Source organism: Cottoperca gobio, chromosome 7, assembly GCF_900634415.1.
Source record: "Cottoperca gobio chromosome 7, fCotGob3.1, whole genome shotgun sequence".
Classification (NCBI taxonomy): Eukaryota; Metazoa; Chordata; class Actinopteri; order Perciformes; family Bovichtidae; genus Cottoperca; species Cottoperca gobio.
The window spans coordinates 20,548,626-20,572,218 of NC_041361.1; the positions used below are offsets into that span (position 1 = coordinate 20,548,626).

General features: G+C 41.5%; 2 protein-coding genes across 4 annotated transcripts in view; both read right to left on the bottom strand.

Annotated features, from left to right (window-relative positions):
- The window catches only part of usp19 (ubiquitin specific peptidase 19), a 29,636-nt gene extending 28,164 nt beyond the window's left edge, over window positions 1–1,472 (bottom strand). Inside the window, 1 exon segment of the mRNA XM_029435042.1 lies at window positions 1,140–1,472. The gene's annotated coding sequence lies outside the window, so the exon portion shown is untranslated.
- Window positions 1,473–5,896: 4,424 nt separating this feature from the next.
- The window catches only part of lamb2 (laminin, beta 2 (laminin S)), a 44,122-nt gene continuing 26,425 nt past the window's right edge, over window positions 5,897–23,593 (bottom strand). For 2 of the 3 annotated variants that reach the window (XM_029435981.1, XM_029435983.1), the window contains 26 exons: window positions 22,757–22,936; window positions 22,419–22,531; window positions 20,990–21,069; window positions 19,831–19,966; window positions 19,562–19,720; window positions 19,025–19,152; window positions 18,757–18,889; window positions 18,439–18,631; window positions 17,899–18,042; window positions 16,771–17,002; window positions 16,371–16,540; window positions 15,907–15,942; window positions 14,008–14,232; window positions 13,231–13,448; window positions 12,999–13,095; window positions 12,466–12,647; window positions 12,172–12,362; window positions 11,520–11,704; window positions 11,028–11,269; window positions 9,565–9,768; window positions 8,405–8,549; window positions 8,104–8,311; window positions 7,873–8,014; window positions 7,444–7,620; window positions 7,132–7,291; window positions 5,897–6,950 (listed from right to left, as the gene is read on the bottom strand). In XM_029435981.1, the coding sequence (XP_029291841.1) occupies window positions 6,814–6,950; window positions 7,132–7,291; window positions 7,444–7,620; window positions 7,873–8,014; window positions 8,104–8,311; window positions 8,405–8,549; window positions 9,565–9,768; window positions 11,028–11,269; window positions 11,520–11,704; window positions 12,172–12,362; window positions 12,466–12,647; window positions 12,999–13,095; window positions 13,231–13,448; window positions 14,008–14,232; window positions 15,907–15,942; window positions 16,371–16,540; window positions 16,771–17,002; window positions 17,899–18,042; window positions 18,439–18,631; window positions 18,757–18,889; window positions 19,025–19,152; window positions 19,562–19,720; window positions 19,831–19,966; window positions 20,990–21,069; window positions 22,419–22,531; window positions 22,757–22,936 (4,217 nt within the window). In that variant the 3' untranslated portion in view covers window positions 5,897–6,813. The remainder of the gene's footprint in view (window positions 6,951–7,131; window positions 7,292–7,443; window positions 7,621–7,872; window positions 8,015–8,103; window positions 8,312–8,404; window positions 8,550–9,564; window positions 9,769–11,027; window positions 11,270–11,519; window positions 11,705–12,171; window positions 12,363–12,465; window positions 12,648–12,998; window positions 13,096–13,230; window positions 13,449–14,007; window positions 14,233–15,906; window positions 15,943–16,370; window positions 16,541–16,770; window positions 17,003–17,898; window positions 18,043–18,438; window positions 18,632–18,756; window positions 18,890–19,024; window positions 19,153–19,561; window positions 19,721–19,830; window positions 19,967–20,989; window positions 21,070–22,418; window positions 22,532–22,756; window positions 22,937–23,593) is intronic. The other variant, XM_029435982.1, reaches the window with a different exon arrangement.

Sequence of the window (23,593 nt, forward strand, 5' to 3'; positions counted from 1 at the left end):
GGGCAAAGAGACATGTATTAGTCAAGTGGAGAAACTAATACTAATGTCCATGATTGATTGACATCAATATGTGCCATGTTTAAGGTTCAACTGAGTGTAAAGATAAGACAATCAGCCTTTACTGTGTTTGTATAATAATAATAATAATAATAATAATAATAATAATAATAATAATACACACACTGAGGTAGGGAGAGCAGTTCACGGTTTAACTAATTAGGAGCACGTTTCAAATAACTACAACAATGCTAAACGAAACATAAACATTATGTCCTGCGAAAGGAAGCATACTGCAGCACATAACATTAGCCCAACTAACGTTAGACCGACATTGAGCCTTGCCTCGTTTCCTTAGCATAGCAACAGCAAGCTGCTAGCTTGGACAGTCAAATGACAAACAAAGGACAACAGCCATATCAGCCATCTTATTCGGCGTTCAGTACAGCACATTTACTAAGATCATGGGTTGTGTTCTTTACGCTAGCAAGCCTAACAATGCAGCTTCCCGTCCCCAGAGTTGTTAGCTTGGTAACTGGTAAGTTAGCCAGCCGACTGCAGAGGTTCGTTTATTTTAAGGCACACGTGTTTTGGACTGTCATGTGCCTGTGGATATGAGACGCATACATTGTCCTGCAGCGTAGAACTAACGTTATTTTTGTAGAGATTAGGTTTTAGTAATATTATTTATTAGAATTAGCACACCATCTTTAGTGAATGACAATAAAACGTTACTTTATTGTACTTAGTCCACATGGAGTGTGGGACAATACAATTATTGGGCTGCACATTGGGGTTTAAATACACTGTATCTGAAATAACTGTCTTGGCTTAACGGACTAGAAATACCGCCCACACTACTACTGCATAATGTCAGAGGGAATTATAGAGCTCGTTCATGAATACGATCACGAACGTTACATATCTTCAATCTTCTAAAAGAGCGCAGGACAGGTCATACAATCAAACGCTCCTAGTCTTCGAGAGTGTCATTAGCCCCATCAAGCTAACGCTAGTTGACACGAAAGGGTTGATATGGCTACCTATTTTAAACAAACAACACAACATGACATCCAGTGCCACCTGACGCCCAGCTGTGGTTAAATGCCAAATACACATTGACATTAAAATGGAAGACTTACTGGTCTTCAATTTGGGGAGAATTGAATTCCGTTCCCAACACACAATGGCCGGCGACTCCTTCTGCTTCTCCCGGCTGCTAAGCTCCTTCACGGCCGCGGGCCGCTGCCCGCACTCGAAACCCCGCAGTCCACGGTGCTTCTGGAATATTCCTTCCTTATCCGGGACCCATTTTTGGTCATTTAAAACTGTTTATTTCAGATGTTCACGCAAAAGACAACAATTGAAAAACTGTTCCGTCTGTTGGTATCGTTCGGCCTCTGCGGGGTGAGTCCTACTTTGTTTGGAACAAATTACACTGCCGCCCGGCCAAACGTGAAACGAGTGCGCGCATAGGCCACTTCCTGGCTGGCGCGTTCACGTGATATGTAGCGCTTCCTCTCTCTCTCTCTCTCTCTCTCTCTCTCTCTCTCTCTCTCTCTCTCTCTCTCTCTCTCTCACACACACACACAATACTCAGTTTATACAGTCTATTCACACCAGGCTGAAATTATCTGGTTTACAAACGTTTTAATATACATTATGATCTTTTGTTGTGGCTTATTTATCAATATCAACAGTGGAAGAAATTGGGTGTAGCACAAAAACAGAATAAAAACTGAAATGATGAGCACCTTAAAGTTGTCTGCATTTACATATGTTGAAGGTCAAAATCTAATCTTATTAATACTATTCATATCTCAGTTGATATTATTATGGAGGATGTACTGTATGGGCCATATATGCCAATACATATGGAGCTCTTCCCAGAATGGACTAAGGGGAACTTCTGCTTCAGCTGAAGACCATCCTAGATCCTCCAGTCAACCTTCAATGGTGCTCATATGTCAACTTTTTTATGGGCCTATATTCCCACAGATATTTTGTAACCACCTGAGGAGGGCGCTGACAGGGCCATGGACATATTACATCAAAACCCCTACTATTTTTAGACAGGAGCCTTGTCCTACATGGCATTCTGGGCCCTGTGTCATCCTCTGAACATGCACTAACATGATGGTAACAGTTATGATGCAGACATGTGCAACTGTGGTAAAGCATGACGACACGCAAAGAGCATCCCGAGAAATAATTATGGCACTGATACGTGATTACTTGTCACTGTATATCAGTTCATATTTCTATTTTGTATCAGAAGTACCAGATTGCAAACATTGTTTACTTTCCATAGTTCATTATGTTAACAATCTCTGGCCTAAATCAGTGTTTACTTGCACATGTTTATCTCAACCTTTTGATCAGAAAAAAAAATCTGATCATTAAAGGTGGAGACTGTTTTGTTGAAGGACACAGAGAATAATAAACACTGAAAAATGTAACAACACAACAATATTGTATAGCAAAAAGCTATACAGTCAAAGCCTAGTATTACAAGTAAAATGTCTTTCTCCCTTAATTCTAATGTAGATCCTTTACTTTTGCTCCTTTAGGTTTGGGTAAGAGATGGTTGTAAAGTCTGCAACGACAGACTTTGTCAAAGGCAAACCAAGGACTCATGAAAGCATCCAATAGCATCCTTGCAGAACACAAAAATAGAAATGGGACATCCTACATTCTTGCAGGCCCTGGTTTGAACACATGCACATTCACGCCACAAGACAGTCAGGTTAGAAAATGGGAATAAAGCCTGGATACTGTAATCTGATTTCTAAAAGCTACATAGACACAGAGAAATGTTAAGTTATCCAACCTTTATTCACAAAAATGTACAAGGTTAAACGTAACGCTAGCTTCTTTTGGTATTTTGCTTTGGCAATAAGATATCAAATTCACGTGGCTGCCAGTTGATACGATCTGAGGGGGAAATGTGTACAAAGTTTTTGGTTTATGTTTCAGAAAACACAAATTGTCATGCAAATAGCACATTGGTAAATGTCCAAGAAACTGGCATACTATAAGGCACAATTAAACACTGTAATACATACTGTAGAGCACTATGTCACTGCAGTGAGGCATCAGTACTGCAGACCGTACATATTCCTTCACAGTACATTTGATACAAACATTCACAATCTGTGCATCATAAGTTTAGCATTCATTAAAAATGGAAATGAATCCTGTTGATGACTAAAAGGAACAGTTCAACATTTTGGAAATTACACTTAAATGCTTTCTTGCTGAAAATTAGATAATTAATCAGTTTTATAAGAGACAGTTAGCGTAGCTTAGCATAAAGACTGGAGAAAGGGGGAAACAACTAGACTGACTATCCAAATGTAATACAGTAAACCAGCAACTCTAAAAATCGCTACTCAACAGGTTATATCTTGTTTGCAGTGAACATTCAGTTTTTGATAGGGAAAACGGCAACCAATGTGGATTGAAGCAGAATATTTGGTAAAATAAAAACATGTTGTGAAGTTTGGAAATTATTACATCTATTTTATTTCTACACATTTTGACCTTACAGTGCCCTGGGGTTATTGGAAATGTTCGGATCACACAAGTTGGAGCTGCGCAACATTCATTCATTGAAATGTTGATTTAGAATTTGAATGTCAATGTTATGAATAAAGCTTCAAACTACTCGATACAGCCTCAGAGGCTAGCTGTTTCCCCCTGATTCCCTTCTTTATGCTAAGCTAAGCTAACCAACTGCTGGCTGTAGCATGATATTTATCGTACAGTGTGAATCAATCCTCTCATATACAGTATATCTCAAAAGTGAGTACACCCTTTAGATTTTTGCAAATATTCTGTTATATCCTTTCAGGGGATAACATTATCCTACTGAAACTTTGATATAACTTAAAGTAGTGAGTGTGCTGCTTGAATAACAGTATAGATTTATTGTCCTTTGAAAATTACTCAGTACACAGCTGTTAATGTCTAAACAGCTGGCAACAAAAGTGAGTACACCCCATAGTGAACATGTCTAAATTGTGCCCAAAGTGTCAATATTTTGTGTGACCACCATTGTTATCTAGCACTGCTTTAACCCTCCTGGGCATGGAATTCACCAGAGCTGCACAGGTTGCTTCTGGAATCTTCTTCCACTCCTCCACGACGACATTACAGGAGCGCACGGATGTTGGACACCTTGCACTCCTCCACCTTCCTCTTGAGGATGCCCCACATGTGCTCAATTGGGTTTAGGTCTGGAGACATACTTGGCCAGTCCATCACCTTAACCTTCAGCTTCTTCAGCAAGGCCGTTGTCATCTTGGAGGTGTGTTTAGGGTCATTATCATGTTGGAAAACTGCCCTACGGCCCAGTTTCCGAAGAGAGGGGATCATGCTCTGCTGCAGGATGTCACAGTATATATTGGAATTCATGTGTCCCTCAATGAAATGCAGCTCCCCAGTGCCGGCAGCACTCATGCAGCCCCAGACCATGATGCTGCCACCACCATGCTTGACTGTAGGCAAAACACATTTATCTTGGTACTCCTCACCAGGGTGCCGCCACACACGCCGGACACCATCTGACCCAAACAGGTTTATTTTGGTCTCATCAGACCACAGGACATGGTTCCAGTAACTCATGTTCTTGGATTCATTGTCTTCAGCAAACTGTTTGCGGGCTTTCTTATGCATCGGTTTCAGAAGGGGCTTCTGTCTGGGGCGACGGCCATACAAACCGATTTGATGCAGTGTGCGGCGTATGGTCTGGGCACTGACAGGCTGACATCCCACTTCTGCAACCTCTGCAGCAATGCTGGAAGCACTCGCACGTCTATTTTTGGAAACCAACCTCTGGATATGACGCTGAGCACGTGAACTCAACTTCTTTGGTCGACCCTGGCGAGGCCTGTTCCGAGTGGAACCTGTCCTGGAAAACCGCTGTATGATCTTAGCCACTGTGCTGCAACTCATTTTCATGGTGTTGGCAATCTTCTTATAGCCAAGGCCATCTTTGTGAAGCGCAATAATCCTTTTTTTCAGCCGCTCAGAGAGTTCCTTGCCATGAGGTGCCATGTTGTCCAGCATTCAGAGAGAATTGTGCCCAAAACACCAAATTTAACAGCCCTGCTTATCATTTACACCTGAATCCTTGTAACACTAACGAGTCACATGACACCAGGGCGGGAAAACAACATCATTGGGCACAATTAGGACATGTTCACTATGGGGTGTACTCACTTTTGTTGCCAGCTGTTTAGACATTAACAGCTGTGTACTGAGTAATTTTCAAAGGACAATAAATCTATACTGTTATTCAAGCAGCACACTGACTACTTTAAGTTATATCAAAGTTTCAGTAGGATAATGTTATCCCCTGAAAGGATATAACAGAATATTTGCAAAAATCTAAAGGGTGTACTCACTTTTGAGATATACTGTAACTCCTGGCAAGAAAGCAAGAAAGCCTATTTCTCAAAATGTCTAACTAGTCCTCAAAGTTTGTCCTGAGGGTGGGGCCAGACGGAATGCCATTTTGTTACCAAAATAAAGAGGGTTTATGTACCAACCCTGTCTCCACTAAAATGACATTCCCATACAACTAAACTGCATTCTCAATTTTAGACTCAGCTAGTAGGCTACATATAATGTCTTCTTGTTTCATCACTTCTACCTGGCAGGTATTTATATTTAATATATAATAGTAGTATTTCACTGTGTACCAACGTTCACCCACACACAGACAGATAAACCAACCGGTAATAGCATCACTAGAGCCGTTCTGCTAGCATACACTGTTAGCATACACTGTTAGCATACACGGCTCTCATTATTACATTATTCCTGTGTAGTATTAGCCATCCTCCTACTCCAGGCAGATGTCCTTCATGGGCTGTTTATATATATATTGGCTTTGCAGAGTCAAACGGTTTATTTTATTTTCACATAAAAATTGTCATATCATGTGTAAAATGCATCCCTAGCACCACAGTTGGTACAAATTCCCAAATTGAAAATACATATGAATGCAATAACCCTGTGACCCCATCTTTCCAGTCTATGAAAGGTGTGCACATAAAATACACAGGACAAGGAACTTGTGACTACACGCTTGTCTCTGACTTTTGGCTTATTTGAAAATATTAAAATGTTTAAAGCCTTGTCATATTAAATTTAAACAGATTTCATTCAGAATTTTTGTCCTCATGCACCCAAAAGTTGTTGTGTTTGATACTGAAAGAAGACACCGTCCACTGTAGTTTAAATGACTTCCTCTTGCGATGAGCACAGCTCAGAATATACTTCCAGTAGTAAAAGAGAAGTCATCGAAAAAATGGGGAGAAAATTATATTGACCCGCTGATTATACAACAGTCACTCTAAGTAGAAAAAAAACAATAATGGATCAAATACAGATTGTTTGCAGCGCATTACTTTCACCCAAAGTATTATTGACCTTTCCAAATATAACTTTCATTTTTTAAAGTTCAAAACACAAATTTAAATGCAGATACATTTCCAGATTATTTTGAAAGTCAAAGACAAAAATAATGTGCACAAATTAAAATGAAATATGTGATATCAGACATGTTCAGTTATGGGTGTGTATATATATATATATATATGAAAATATGATGGCGACCGTTTTCAAATTCTTATTCGTAGACAGTTTGCACATAGAATATGCAAATTAAATTGCAGAGTGGTAAAATTAGCACCCTAGGCCTCTTCTTTAATTGTTTCTTCAAAGTCTATTGTACAGTTACTGTACTTGGAGAAAATGGCAGAACAATAGGATGATTCACCTGTTTTCTATGACATCGACAGTAGTGAATTACTGGCATGTGTTGTAGATCTGAATTTGTTTGTTGATGTCATTGAGGATGGCTTTCATCTTGTCCTCCAAGCCGTCCAGCTGACGAGCTTTCCCCTCCAGCCTCTTCTGGTTCTCATCATAGTTTTTCTCCATCTCTGTGGGAAGCAGGGGTGTCAGGAATGGTTACACAGCCAGGCATTAGCAGCATTTTTATAAATCTGTGACAGATTATTTGAACTCTATGTCTGTGTCTTTCAAATTCTGAAAGCTATAATTTTCTTCCTCCAACAAATGCAAACACATGAACCACACACACACAGATATATTAATAAGCACCTGCTAGCCTCTGGAGCTTGCTCTGAGCATCTTTCAATAGTTCCTTCGCTTCATCTCTGAGGCTCTCGGCCCTTTTCTTGGCGTCCTGTACAGCCTTGGCCTTTGTGTCGACCCGCTGCTGCACCTCATGGTATTTATCTGTCAGCTGGCCGTCTAGAATCTGAGCATCGAGACAGAACAGACGTTTTTTCTTTAACATCTGTGTTCACTTTTAATGAGGAAAAGTGCACACACACACACACACACACACACACACACACACACACACACACACACACACACACACACACACACACACACACACACACACACCTGCTTGGCTTCGTTTGCCTTGTCTCGTGCCATGGTGGCTGTCTCTTCGGCTCGGGCCGCTGCCATGCTGTTGTTGGCACGTTTGGTCTTCAGGGCATTAATCTCCCGCCCCAGTGTGCCCAGGCGGCCCATGGCCTCATTCAGGTCCTTCTCACTGTTAGATGTCTCCGACTCGATCTGAGGACAGCATGCCCAATCAAAGCAAATTATAGAAGAAAAAAAAAAAACATGTTCTATTTTTGGGTTCAACAGTTACATTGTAAAAATCTGTAAAAGCATATAGTTAAAGATTTTTTGTGCTTGTGAACAAAATGCGCAACAATGGTCTAACTTTAAATATAGTTGTTCTATAGAGCACTTACTTATTGCTTAGTTAACCACTATTATGGCTCACAGCTTAATGTTTTTTCTTTTCTTTTGGTTGGTTACCTGTGCCAGTCGGGCTTCAGTCTCTCCAATGTCAGCTTTGGCTCTGGCTATGGCCTTCTCTGCTGACGTCTGGGCAGTCTTAGCATCTACCAGGGCCTGCTTCACTGTCTCTGCTGTAGTCTTCACCCCCTCAGCGCTGTGCCTTCATGAATAAATATGAAATGCTCTTTGTTAGTACAAATAATTCTCTAACCATACATTTGTTTTTAAGTCTGACTCTTCTCTGACTACCTTGCCCTCTTGGCGTCCAGCAGCAGTTGCTCTGCCTTGCGGACGTCGTCCTGCGTCTGCTGCAGGATGGCGTCCACGTTGGAAAGGCTGCGAACACGCTCCTTGATTTCATCCGCGAGGTGTCTGATCTGGAGGGGCGAGGCAGGGATGGAGAGCTCCAACACATGGTTCGCAACTGCCTCAATGCTGTCTGGGTCTGCACCCTCCTCTGAGAGAGAGACATCAGGGTTGATTAACTATTCTGCCTGTTCTTGGTTAACTTTGCAAAATATATCAAAATGTAGGAACCCGGCAGACTCACGAGTGAGGAAGTCTCTGATCTGTTTGATGAGGTCTCTCAGGTCATTGTTGGAGCGCTCCACTTTGTTCTTGGTGGCGGTGGCTTTGTCCAGAGCTGCCTGGGCTTTACCCTTGGCCTCCTCTGCCTTGGTCTTGGCGTCTGCCACCTGAAGGAAAGGAAGAAATGCTTAAAAAAAGAAATAACAGGCTGACAGATAAAAGTAATTCGCCATAACTGCGGTTACACAACAGCATTTTCCAAGAATTGTTTAAGTGATAAAGTCTTCCGGTTTAGTTTTTTTTAGTGTCCCCAATTTCACTCAAACCTGTTTTGTCTAAGTTCACATTTGTTCTGGAATGCAGTTGCTCCCTTAGTCAAAACACGTCTAGTATCGGACATCATGGAAAGACTCGTTGATCTTACGCCACTGACAAGACCTTGTGCTAACCACCTTTATATATCACATGATAACATTAGTAACCTCTCTAGAACGCAGACTCATCTACAACCCACTCTGTCCTTATGAAAGATGAATTCTCATTGAGAGGGAGTGAAGACAAATTGTATCAGATCTGACAACCCTTTATCGACCACTTCAATAACAGTGCGCTCATCTTTCCAACAAACTAGCCTGGTTTAAACGCAATTCACAAACGCAAAATTCATCTTGTTTTAATACATTTCTTTCTATTTATATGTAAAATTGAACTTGCGATAAATGTAATTTCTTCTTAATACCTAAAATACTTCTTCTTACTGTTCAACTGTGTGTTTCACTCTGAAGGAACCAAATGAAAGTGAACAACTCTGGATTTGAATTAGTGGAACTATACAGTATATACACTATATGTAGAACTCACTGCAATGGCAACAATCTAATTAAAAGACACTTCCAAAATAATTGAAAGGGAAAAACTCTCTGACTCTGAGATGAAAGTTTTTTTTAGACAAGGAACCACATCAGTTCACTTTGCAAGGTTGGATGAACCTCATCACAGCACAGACAGTAAACAGGAAATGCCACGTGCACACAGGAGGAGGTGCAGCAGTATGGAACATGGAGATATCCTTCATCTGTCCATTGTGTAGTGACTCCTGATGCACACAAGCTACCACCTCACCAATAAACAAACGTTAATATGTGGTCCAGCCTAAGAGGTGTGATGCTTGAGCCTCCATACCTTGGTAAAGAGTCCCTCCACATCTCCCATAGCTTTGTTCAGCTCCTTCTCTGCGTGTTTGGCTCTCTCCAGGGCATTGTCAGCTACTGCTACAGCGCCGTTACAGTTTAGGCCTCCACAGTGACGGCTCCCTTCATCGTCACGGCAACCTGCACCCCCACAAGGACTTTCCCCACAGGGAGCATCACCCGGGGCGCCGCAGACCTGTTGGGACAGGTGAACATGTATTTTTGTTTGTATGGAAAGAACCAGGCAATAAGAACACATTTGGTCGAGTTTAGACCAGAACGTGACTTTTTGTTGTCTGTTTATCATATAAATAAATATTATCCAACAGAAATTTATAATCTCTGCATTAAAATTGTCACAAAGGGACAAGAAAGTAGAAAGCCGGTGAGAGAGCCGAGGCTAGCCTAAGTTAAAGCTAACACTAAAGGTACTTAGCTGTTGTCTGTAATAGAGAACATATTCATTTTGATGAACCAACGTCTTCATTTTGGTATTCCATACAACGAAACGAAGCAGGAGCTTAATTAAATCCTGATGGGAAATATAACTAGCTGAGTCAAGTAGCAGTAACTGGCATCTCAGCTTCGGACTGAAGTCAAATTCATGTTATAGATGTTGTTAAGAAGCTACCTTTGAATCATATATTTTAATGAATGTTTTAAAGATTACTTTATTATGGATTTCAATATAAAGAGTAGACAGATAGACAGACAGAAAGTAGAGATACATATAATCCTTATGAAGTATTGACAATAAATAATAAGAATAACGTTTATTATTATTATATATTCTTTTTTTTAGCTGTGAAAAAAAAACTTTTGCTGATTTTCTTTTTTTTGTCAGGATAATTAAACTAAAGTGTTTGTTGTTGTAATACATATTCCGACCACAAGAGGCTGAAGTGCACCACTACTCCATAACGTCAGTTTAGCTAACGCTAGGGGCAGATTGGTGCCGATCAATTTACATTTCTTGCCAAAATAAAAAAATGACAGTAATGTTTTATTACTTGGTAACATACAATATATAAACCTTTTGTTTAGAGAAATTAAAACTCACCTGGAAGAAAACATCAACGCTTTAAGTCACTTCGGCTTCTTGTGGCAGAAATGAGTATTCAGCAAAAAAAACACACACATGGCAAAACTCTGTTTCACAGATGAATTTTTTAAAGGAATTTAGAAAGATTATCCAAAGCCTCTATTTTTTCACCTGTTCTTAAGTCATAAACACAGGAGAGAAAACAATCTAGGTCAGACTAAGAAAATAGATCACGAGATGTATTTTCTCACTTGCCTCCCAGGGCTTCTGTTATGCAGTTTACCAGCAGGCCTGAAAAGGCTTCTTGATTTCACTGCTTCTGTAGTTTCCTCTCTGTGCATTTGTATGGCTGTATTCATTTATGCTATCCCACTTTATCAGTGCTAACAGCTGCTTCAAATAAAGACGCAAACCTTCTCATTGATCTTCTTCAAGTCCAGGCCCTGTGCTCTGGTGTTGAGGTCTCCAAGCGCACGCTTGTTGGCAGCATTTTTACGGTTAAAGTCGTCCTTCTTGGCGGAGATGAGGCGCTCGGTGCGGCGGCGAGTGTCCGCAGATTGGCTGACTGTGCTGGGCCTGGTGGTTGTTGACTCATTGGCACGCCGCTCTGCATCACGAGACTTGTTGTAGGAGCTACGGATGCTGTCATACGCACCTAGAGGAAACCGCATTTCAGATTGATCAAATTTGTACTGGAGTAAATTTGAGGGGTTATAGATTCTTGATTTAGTGATGAAAAGGGGAAGAGCACTAGGAATAATGATGCTGCATGTGAGGTACCCTGAGTAGGAAAAAGTGAAGGAACCTAGAGTGTGGACAGTTAGGCTACTCGAAATCCGACCGCAGCAGAAAGTAAGTGTGTGAATGGTTAAATAATGAGGATTTATCTTCCCTCTTTTTCTCACCTAGGAAGTTGGAGTTTTTTAGGATATCCAGCTGGCGGTGCAGCTGCTCTGACGTGAGGTTTAGTTCTTTCGCCTCTCTTTCCAGAGCACTCAGCTCTTTGCTTGCCTCAGAGTTGCTGTCCTGGACGATGGTCAGGTCTCCTTCCAGACGGTTCAGGGTGTCAGTGGTCTCACCGATCTGCGCTCTGCAGGGCAACACAAGCAGGTGTTGGGGAATGTAAATTGTAATCCTGATATGATTTGAACCCTTGCAATATGGCATATATTTTGGCAAGGTTATTTTATTTTATTCAACCTCAGATCCTATAATGAGTCTATAATAAAGTGTGTAGCCAAAAATACAAAGACAGTCAGACCTTTGGGGACCAAAATGTCCCCATTGAAAAATGTTTGATCCCACGGCCACTACAGCATGAAATCATGCATTCTATTATATCAGGCTTTCAGTCTGGAGCTCTGGATTCAAGTTTATAGTTTTTACTATTCTCTGCCATTTTCTCATGTTTGCCCTCTGGGACAAATACATACATACGTTTCCTGCACAGAAAATAAAAACGCATCAAACCATTAACATATCGCAGACTGGAAAATATATTTTTTTAAAACATGCATTTAGTACAAAATCCCTTATGTGTGTTAACAACGGCTGTACCTAAGATCTTCAATAAGCTCCATCAGGGTAGCGACGGCTGCAGCAGTGGTGTTGCGTGCATTGACAATGCCCTGAGCTTGTGCCAGTTTCTCCTCCAGGTCTCTGAAGGCCTTCTCATAGGCCCCAGTAAGCCCAGTGGTCTGAATCTCGTGGGCACGCTCTGCCAGAGCCTTGGTACGCACTGCCAGGTCCTGGTAATGACACAGAATTGTGAAGACGAGTTATTCAACATTTCACATTTGGCTTTTGCTGACCCCCTTTTGAGTAGACCCCCTCTTTGGCATGAAACTGCACCTGCACAATGCGATCCCAGTCCCCGAAGCACTGGTGACAGGGCTGACAGTTGGGGAACTGTCCAGAGAAGCCCCGAGCACACTGGTCACAGCGGACACCTGACACCCCCTGCTGGCAAACACAGTGGCCGGTCACCCGGTTACACTGAGAAGCCTCAATGCCACGCCAGTCACAGTCACAAGCTGGAGGGGGAGAGAAGCAGAAGGAGGGAGCGTGCCGTGAATATGGATCAACAGGATCTAGCTTGTAATGAGAAAAACAGGTGGAAAAAAGGAAAAGCCTGCGAAACTGCAGATAGGCCCTTTGTCGCTCTTTGCACTTTGTTAACTGACTTTTTTAGAATTATAGTGCATTACTTTTGATCGGTATAAGCTTTTTGTATGTATTTAGTATTGTTGCACTTTGATGTACTGTATACTGTGCAACCCACTCTCTGCCTACACCGATGCTACTACAGCACTTCACTTCTGCATTGAATCCTTGGGTCTCTTCATCATGTTCGTCACAACCACAGCATGTCTTTATGTACTTACCTCTGCACTGTGTCCTCGGGTCTCCCCAGTAGTTCTCCTGACAGTCAGTGCACGTCTTCCCACCAAAGCCGTCACGACACTGACACTGCCCAGTGAACTGTACAACAGAGAAATAGAAGCATGACACATCAGTTTCTTTCATATCTGTCAGTGTGAATGAATATATCTCATATCATATATTTATATATGGGATGTGCTTATTTGAAAGTGTTCAGGTCCAAGTGTTTCCTACCTCGTTGCATGAGGAAGTGACAGAGTTGTTGGGATCACAGCCGCAGGCTTTACAGCCCTTCCCGCTGGCCAGGTTCCAGTGGTTGGGGGCGCAGTGGTCACATGTCAGACCGATGACGTTTGGTAGACACTGGCACTGCCCTGAGGCACGCTGACACACACAGTCCTCACGCTCCATACACTGGCCACGGTCAGTACCCAAGAAGTTGCATGTGCACTCTGGAAGGAAAACAAAAAAGGCATACATCATCATGATATTCATCATTTAAAAACATAGTTAAGGTTAGAATTTCTAAGTTCTCAGTTCCGTTCTCTTTGGCGACACCTATGTCGTTCAACGGTAATTGCGGGTGTGTATTTGGATCTTACTTCCCAGGGGGCGACTCCCTGTGGACTGTATAGAAGTTTATATATATATAGACGTTGAGGATAAAGCGAGGGTGCGAGTCGTTTATAACACTTTGGATATAATCATATCATAACTATCAAACGTGGAGGGATCACTGATGTAATATTTACCGTGAGCCTTGGCAGACTGGGGCTACAGTGACTCACTATCGCCTCTAGAGGAACAAGTGGTATTACAAGACAGGACGGCGCTAGTCAGTTAGCATGCTAACTTCAGTAGATATCTCTGCAACACATGGACGTCTTTGACATAACGTCAACACTGTAACTTCTTCACATTCTGTTGATAATGTTAATGCATTTTTTTAATGTTTTAAATTTAAACTTTAATGTACATTTCTTTAAATAATTTAACGAACATGTCACTCACTCCTGCAGTTGCGTCGGGAAGCGTCCCCGAAATAGCCGCTCTTGCAGATGCCACAGTTATGGCCCTCAGCGTTGTAAAGGCATTTCCTGCATTCGCCGGTCTGCCTGTCGCAGGCCTCCATGTCTGACATGTCTATGTTGTTGTTGCACTGGCACGGCTGGCAGCGCCCTCCGGGCTGAGAGGGGTTGCCATAGTAACCCGGGGCACATTCCTCACATCGGGCTCCTAAATTGGGAGAAGAAAAAAAACAGGAAAGAGTTACAATAAGAAAGAGAGTGGAGGGAGGACATATGACAATTGCTTCTTTTATTTGAAATGTATTTGTGATAAGAAGTGCTCTACAGGATTTCCCAAGCTGTTATTAGGGACATTTGTACATTTACAACAACACAATCAATAGATAATCTTGTACTAAGTCATGAGGATCCTCCTCATTTTGCCTATACAGGGACTGAAATGTTTTCAGTGGATACTTCAACTGAAAGAATCATGTTAACACGTAGCTTAACCCATCTCTGCAAAGCATGAACATTATCATATTAATACAGTATGTTATTAGAATCAGTTTTGTTATGCATCATCACTCGGCGGGGTTGGGTTAACCAGCTCTCATTAGTTTAGAGTCTTTGCATGTTTTTAGTCCTATTTAGATTTACACTATTAGATTAGATTCTTTCTTTTTTTACCTTGTAAAACAGATTTCACAGATTTTCAGTTTTATTTAAAGAAATTTAGAAAGATTATCCTGTGAATATGTTCCACCTGTTCTTAAGTCATAAACACAGAAGAGAAAACTATTTAGCTCAGACTTGATCACCAGAAGCCTCTCAAGGCTTCCGTAGAATTCTCTTGCCAGTGAACCATTATTTTAGTTTGGCTGTTTTCCCTCACCGCTTTAACTCATTTGTTGTCCCTTCAGGTCCGACTCAAAAGAAGAAATACGTTGCACAGTGTAGCAGGAAAAGGAGCACCAAAGGAAATTAGAGAAAGAAGGAATGAGAAGGTAGGGAGAGCTTAAGAGTAGGTCTGTGTCTGGTAGAGTGAAGGCTGAAGTACAGGGAAGATCAAAAGATAGAGGAATATGAAAAAGTTGGATGAAAGAGAGACGGGGCAAAGGGAGGTGGGAGTGGTGGTGAGCAAAAGGAGGGAAAGTTGTCAAATGTAATCAGCTGCAGTGTCTTTGAGTTTTTCAGGTCCCTTCCTTACTTTTTAAAACTCCTGTACTCTGTCCTGTCTAATCAGGTCCCAATGATACAGTGGACATCTGATGGTCAGTAGCCCTCAGATGTTTACTAAAGGCTACCAGAAGTAGTGACAGAAGTATTTTAATCCTGGCTGTATGTTTTTATTGTTGTATCCGTACAGATCTTTTTCTCTGGGAAATGAGAACTCAACCTCCTCCCAACATCCTTTCATCCACAGAAAAAGATGAACAGTTAAACCTGTTTCAAACACAAGAGATAGAAGCTGACCCAGACTCAGAATCAAATATAAACCTGTAGTCATATTGCCCTTCCTCACGATCACTCCCTTATTACTTTGATGGGTACATTTCATTTGTGGAAAACTTTTTAACACAACCATTAAAAGATAATGTTTCTGGGTCAGGTCCTTACATTATAAACATCTACACAGACCTGGTTCAAATCTTGTTTTAAAATCATTTAACCTCTTATCATATAATTTCAACATAATTTTAGGGTACATGTCCCCAATATGAAAAGCATTGGAAAGGCTTTTATTATTCTTTGAACCAGGTCTCACACATGTGCAGGAGTGCACTGTGACACAGCACCTTTGATGGGAGGGGTGCTGAAGCCATGCATGGGTAGGACTGGTAAAGTGGACGGTTGGTGGAAAATGGAAGAGGAGGGACGAGGGTCAACCATCATTACTCACGCTTAAAAATGGTCGCCCCGGAGCGTTTAACAATCCCTGTGCCAGTAATACAGGGGAGGGAGGAAATGACACAGGTTACCATTCGCCATAATAACCCCACTGAGAAACATCACTCTTTGATGTCAAGGTAACATCTGCTTATATTACAAATATCTATATAATATTTATATCTAACATTATAGATAATATTCTATATAGACCTATTTAAGATCACAGATGGCCTCCCTAATTATTACAGGTCCCCAGGTAATACTAGTCCCGTGCGAATACGGCTTATGATGAGGTTTTGCAGAAATGTTTTAAAACTCAAAATGTATTTCTATAGAAGATGAACCAGCCACACACACGTCTGGATGATGCATCACATGCTGAGGATGAGGAGGAGAAACTGGCGGATGGAAGAGGAGGGACAGAAGAAGAAATGTAAAAAGCACAAAAAGGGTAAAAGCATCTTTTTAGTTTACCTGTGTAACCCTGGTTACAGTTGCAGATAATTTGTCTGTTACGGTCGTCCTGGTAACAAGATGCAGCAAAATTGCGTCCACTGTTGGGGCCGTCAGGACAGGGACACGGGCGACACTGAACACTGGATGCTTTTCCCAAAACTGGGTTACCATAGTAACCATTGCCACACCTACAGAAATGACAAAGTAGTCGTAAAAAAGTAGAAACAATCTAAAATCCTGCAAACTTACAACTTTACAACAACAAAGTAAAAGTATCAAGTCATCATTGTTCTGTAATTATATCATCAGGACGAACACAACTGGATTCTCTAATGTCTTTCTTTCTCCCAATGATTTATTTTATACAGAACTGAACCGGATGTCTTGCAGCTTGGTCACCTTCACACTGAACCCTAACCTGTCACACTTGTCTCCTCCGGTGTTGTCCCTGCAGCTGATGCAGGTTCCGGTGCTCTGGTCGCACTTGTCTGCGTGTCCGTTACACTGGCAGGGTCGGCAGCTGGGGAAGCCCCAGTGACCCGCCTGGCAACCGTCGCAGCGCTGACCGAACGCTCCGGGCCGGCACTGGCACTGACCGGTGAACTTGTCACAAAGTCGAGTCACAGCGCCTTCCAAGCTGCACCCGCAGGCTGGACCAAGGGAGAAAAAGGAGAAGGAGGATGATCGAAGGAAGTGAAGTGGAGAGGAGAAGGAATTACAGATAGTAAGTGAAAAGAACAAGTGGAATAAATGATTTAAGTAAACAGGCTTTGGATTTGCAATTCTGTGCTGAGACATTAGAGGGCGCTAGCAGAATAGCATATAACTAATAAAAGGCACTGAAGTGTCTCAACTCAGTTTACTCTGTAGAGCTTTGTAACTATAACTCAAATAGAATAAAACAACAAAATGCAAACAATAAAATTGAGTACCAATATTGTCAGTAGGGTGTGAGATCTATTTGTTTTGGACGCACTGGAAAGCTTTTTTGACATCCTCCTGGACCCATCGTTTTCATATTTGATTACACCATGTTGTATTTGTTCTATGTTGTTTATCCTGTACACACGACATCTATTGCATGTCTGTCCGTCCTGGGAGAGGGATCCCTCCTCAGCTTGCTCTCGCTGAGGTTTCTTCCATTTTCCCCCTTTAATTATGGGGTTTCTTTTAGGAAGTTTTTCCTTGTGCGATGCGAGGGTCTAAGGACAGAGGGTGTCGTAACCTGTAAATGTATCATTTGTGATATTTGATTTGATCTAAGAGCTGAAGTTTTCCAGTGAAGCTGTCGCAGTGTCTTTTAGTCGGGAAAAAGCCGACCACATTGTAAAATATTGAAAATGTTGTTATGTTATATCATATCCAACTCACAACTCTCCACATGACAGGCCATACAAAGTATTATAATAATAATAATTAAGAATTATAATTATACATTTGTAATAAACAATCTCAAATAATAAAAATGTACACTACACAGAAGAGTATATTTTCTTACCAACAGAAAAAATAATAATAATGGTCTGAAATGTTTTGAAAGGCCCACCTATGCAGCCTGAGGGTCCAAAGCCGTAAGTTCCCGGAGCACACTGGTCGCAGCGTCGACCAATCACATTGGGCCTGCAGGGACATTGACCCCCGCGGACATCACACATGGAGCTGATGGACCCCTGAGGATCACAATTACAAGCTGGAGGAGGACAGAGAAGGACAGGCATGAAGGTATTAAAAACATATGGAGACATCCTGCACACTTACATCTGGGAACAAACTGTACAAACAAATGACTGAAAATAACTGACTGACTGTCACTGACATTTTCCTCACGGTGAGTGTAAGGAAATGGTTAAGTAAATAATAAGTTGAAATCTCAATAAATCCAATAAACCAATTTACCAATAAATTAATTCCACACGTCAAAAATGTAATTAATAATGTTAACTTCACTTATCCCAATAATGAGGCTATGTTTTGGTTTCCTCCACAGGGAGGTCAGAGGTCAGGGTAAAGGTCATGTAACCGAACAGCCTACTGCACTGTAAACATCGTGAACAAACAAGGCACAATAAGGCTTTCTCTCACTCACGCAGAGCCCCGTCATTTATGATGGCAGACATGCTGGTGATTAGCTTAGCACAGGTGTCACTCATCAAAGGGCGGGTCACACTCTTCGCCCCCTCGTGGCAGCGGTAGCGCTCAAAGGTCTGCTTCCTGTTGTTGGAAGCTGGATCCCCTGCACTGAACATCTCCAAGGAGGAGTGGCGTGGCATCAAGGCAATCTGATGCAAAGAACAGAGATTCATGAAGAAGGAGAGAGAGGGTTTGTGTAAGGAATGAAAACAATAGTTTCTTCATGAGTTAGATGCTTATTTTAGGGTAGACTGGAAAATAAAATAAAACTCACAGAATCCACAAGGAGGAGAGCGTTGGCCGCTCCGTTGAGGATACTGTTGGCGTCATGATAACGTCTGAACTCAAAGCGGAGGGAGTAAGTCACACCTCGCTCCAGACACACAGCCTGAGGAGGGACCATAAACCTGCAGCAAACACAGGCAGCACACAGTTGATATTCAGCCATCGTGTGAGTTTGAGTAAGTGTGTGTGTGTGTGTGTGTGTGTGTGTGTGTGTGTGTGTGTGTGTGTGTGTGTGTGTGTGTGTTTGAGCCACAGACCTGGCTCCGGCCGGCAGAGAGACGGAGAGTCTGTCATCATCTGGGATGGTGTTTCCACAGGGGCTGCTGGTAGGAATCGGCCCAGGACGGATCACCGTTATCCGCACCTCCTCCCAGTCTCGGGGCATCTGCGTGGAATCAGTGTTATATGGTTAATATGCAGTCAGAAGAATACTCAACATGAAATATGAGAAGGGGAGGAGAACAGTTGCACAGTAATGGCTGCCTGGATGATAGGAAATCAATCACAAATCTCTTTCTACACTTTCCTGATTAGATTTTCAACAAGCATAAATTATACATAAATATATCAACATACAAACATACCAAAGACAAACAAACATAAGTATTTAATAAGATTACATTAAAATAAAATAATACAAGTATTTAGAAATAAATAAATGTTAAAAGAGTGGTATCCATCTTCTTATCTAACTCTCAGAGGGAGAGAGAATGAGTGAATCTCATAAAACTTTTATTTTATTTCTTCAAGCACTTCATTTTGATCAGAGCTGATAAATGTACAAACACACAGACCTGTGACTCATAGCGGATCAGCAGGTCATATTCCATGGAGTAGGGGATGTCAGTGATGAGGAACTCCAGGGTGCCACCCTCAGGTACCCGAGCAAACCCAAAGCCAGTCCATGTGGCGGGCCGACCCGGCTGGTGCTCCCTGGTCTCCAATGTACAGCCCTGACAATACACAGATGTATTCAGATACATTTCAAAATATATTTCCATACTTAAGACACAGAATCACTCCAATACAAATGCGTGCTGATGAAGATTACAGGTGGGCTCACCTGCCCCATTTTGGCCAACTCAGCCTCGTACAGGAAGTGATCCAGAGCCATGAAGAAATATCTCGACTCCACCTGCGTACACTGGCGTCCTGTCATGTGACTGCGGCAGCGACATTGACCGCTCTCCATGGAGCAGCTGCAGAGAGGAAATAAATAAGTGTTCTTATTTGTTGGGTGCTTAACCTTTAAATCAGTAATATACACAAGCACGATTTCAACTTTTATAGTTAAGCTCCTTCTAAATCTGACATTGGAAAAATCCTTACGAAAATCATTACTGACTGTCATATAACACGACAAGCTAACAACAAGGGTCTGCAATCATGCTAGGTGCTCTGTGAGGCCAGACCTGGGTACAGCAGTGCTCACATGCTGATGTTAAGCAGGTTTAATGTTTACCACGTTCACCATCTTAGGTCAGAATGTTAGCATAACTAACAATATATAATAAGCACTTAACACAAAGTACGGCTGAGGCTGATGGGAATGCCATTAGTTTTGTTGGCGTTCAAACATAAAACTACGGAAGCCCTGAGCGACAAATGTGAATTTATTTTCTTCAGCTTTTTCTGGTCATTTTCTAAATATGATCTAAGCAGTTTTTTCTCTCCTGTGTTTTTTATTTTAGAAAAGCTGAAAGGATAATCTTTTTTAGTAAAAATATTTTTTTCAAGTGTTTGTTGTTGTAATACCCATTTGGGCCACAAGAGACTGAAGTGCATCACTAGGGTTTAGGTGGAGGTCATTAAATCACAGTTCCCAAAGCTGTAGCTGCTAAGAAAAACATTGTGAAGCCAATTTATTTTTTGAAAAGATTATCACTACAAACATCACAAAGTCAATACAACATTAAAAAATGGGAAATGTGAAGAGTTATACTTTATATTTCTAAATGTATTGAAACTGTGAACCTAATTATTTGAATTACTAAAGAGATCCTGTAAACTTTAGTTTTTGTCCAATTATTTTTTTTTTCTCTTTTTGTGAGACTTTTTGTCATGTCATCATATTGTCATGATTGTTGTGTATGTTTGTCATTTTGCCTCTATGAAGACAAAAACCTATGAAAGGGGCCTCCATGCTTTGTTATCTCATTTGTAACAGCCTCATAGTTGATGTGTGACCTGTGACTCAGGATTAAAGCAACAGCGTCACTCACTGATTGTCCAGGGCTCCTCCGATATCACACTCGCAGCCTCTGCATCCGTTCAGGTCGTGGCTCAGAGCCCAGTGTTCTGGCTAGAAGCACAGGAAGACAGACAGAGGGCAGAGTATTTGACAGACAGAAACAGAGGAGGACAGAGACAGTTGGCTCCAGGCAGACATGATTCATCACTCTCCATGCTATTACAGAGTGAGAGGGGAACTTCCTCTGCAGTTTGACTGTATCTAGCTCTCTAATCCAATACAACAACATTCATAGCTTTGGGGCATACTATTACTGCTCCATTCCTTTCAATTGACATTCTGAGATTCTCTTCTCTTTCAAAAAGAGCTGACTTGACAATGTGAATACTGGATGTTTTGCAGTCAGCATTTCCACTTATTATCTTTGTTTATGTTTTGGCTGATGGATTTGTACTTTTGTGGTTTCTCATTTGGTGTTATATAACAATCTGGTCACTTTTAGTGTTTGCCTCAATTTCTGTTGCACTTTCACCACAGTGACAGTAAGATCCTGTCCAATGTTGACATTACACTATTGCTACTAAAATGAGGCTTCTTCACAGGGCTCATCAGAAAACAGGATCAACTTTCGGAGCAGGTCCAGGCCCTGACCATTTTAGGCCTGTTGTAACCCACACCAACCGGACAAGCCTCAAATCCCTGGGCTAAATTTAGACACAGGACCCACGCAGGAGCTCACATTCCTGCATACACTATTCCTGGCTGAGTAGGTTTGGGACAAGAGGTTGAATTATAACAGGAAGCTGATCACCACCTTACATTGCTTCTTGGCAGAGAGTAGGAGGAAAATATGAGAAAGAAAGAGTGATGAAGATCAGAAGCCCTAATTTAGAAGTGAAAAGGTGAAAAGGTAATATGGGCTACGGAGTGGTATGTAAGGGAATGAGATTACATGGAAATTTGGTTACATCATGTTATGTGTTAAACGTAGGACGAAAAAAGTGATCAAAAAGAAAGAGAATATAGACAAAAAGATGAAAACAACAACAAATATATATCTCATATCTGTCTTATTACCCCCAACAGGGCTTATTGACAGGAGCACAGAGTGAGTGGTAAGGTATGGAAGCCCAAAAGAACATGGTTCAAATCTTTTTATTACCTCCTTTTTCCCCAAATGAATTGTCATTATCTAGAGTAAGTTTCTTTATCTTGAGATCTCAGGAACATTAATTAAAAAAAAGTATTTTGAGATAATGACATAAATAGCTTGTGATCTCGAGAAAACAAATAAACTTAACTTGTCACAGGATAACAGAGTGAAAGAAAGTATGAACCATGGCTGTTTTGGGCTTCCGTAGAGGAGAGAAAGACAGAGAAAAAGAAAATGACATACAGTAGATATTTGAGAATTTCTTTTAAGCCAGAAAACAAAAGTCAGGCCCATAATACTGACTTACCAAACACTGGTCACAGCTGCGTCCAGTGACAAGCCGCTTGCAGAAGCAGTCTCCACTGACTGGGTCACACTGGGAGCGACCAGACACTGTTCCCCTGTGGTCACACCGGCAAGCTGGTGGCACAGGGTAGAGGGCAACATTGAGGAGGTTTCTCACAGATAGATCATTAGTTAGTGCAGCAGGGTTTACCAATATTGTGAAGAGCATGATACCCAATTTAGTCATACATGTTTTATTTGATGTATATACATGCAGAACATAGCATATACACTGTATATATTGCTTTTGTTGTTTGGAGAACCTCGGTTTGTGTGAATTATACCAGAGGCTGTACTCACGTTGGCAGCCCTGAGGGTTGTCAGTGCTCAGGCCGAAGAAGCCAGTCTTACACTTGTCGCAGCGTGGCCCCTCCACATTGGCCTTGCAACGGCACTGACCTCCCACCATGCCGAGGGAGGGGTCTGTGTGGCTGTCGCACATCCCTCCATTCTGAGAACCATCTGGGTCGCAGTCACAAGCTGTGTGACAGACAGGTGCCAGGTGAGTGTGTATGTTGTGGTGTTAAGGTGGGCTGCTATGTGATTTTAATGAGGTGTTAATGGACCCCGGGAAGAATAGCCCCTGAAAGGGTCAGCAGGCATCCATCAGTATAGCAGTGTATTGCTGCGTATGAAATCTCATACTATGCGCTGCTAATACAATATGTGTACTATTGTTCAACATACTTTAGTGTGAATAAACAGTAGTATTTATCTTTTCGAGCTGTAATTACCACATACTGAGATGCCTGTAATATTTAACAGGAAATAGCACACAACTCATACTAAGGTTTCAGACATGCTAAAGAATCTGACATACTTTCTTTAGTGTACTAAATGGCATGTTACTATGGAATTTCGGACGCATCATACGTGAATGACAGCAGCTGACAGGAAGAAAACATGGAACCAATCAGTTGACTTGAAAATATGCTATAATATATTTTCCATTATTAGTTTCCAACATCTCGTGACTCTTAAAACGAAACCTGGTGCACATATGAACTCAAAGCAATTCTTAACAATTTAATGGCAAGTCACCTAAAAACTACAGTACAAATATAACTTTAGTTATTTTATTAGAGTAGTTGGACATTTTAGGATGATGAGTAGATTGAACTCATCCTCATATCACAC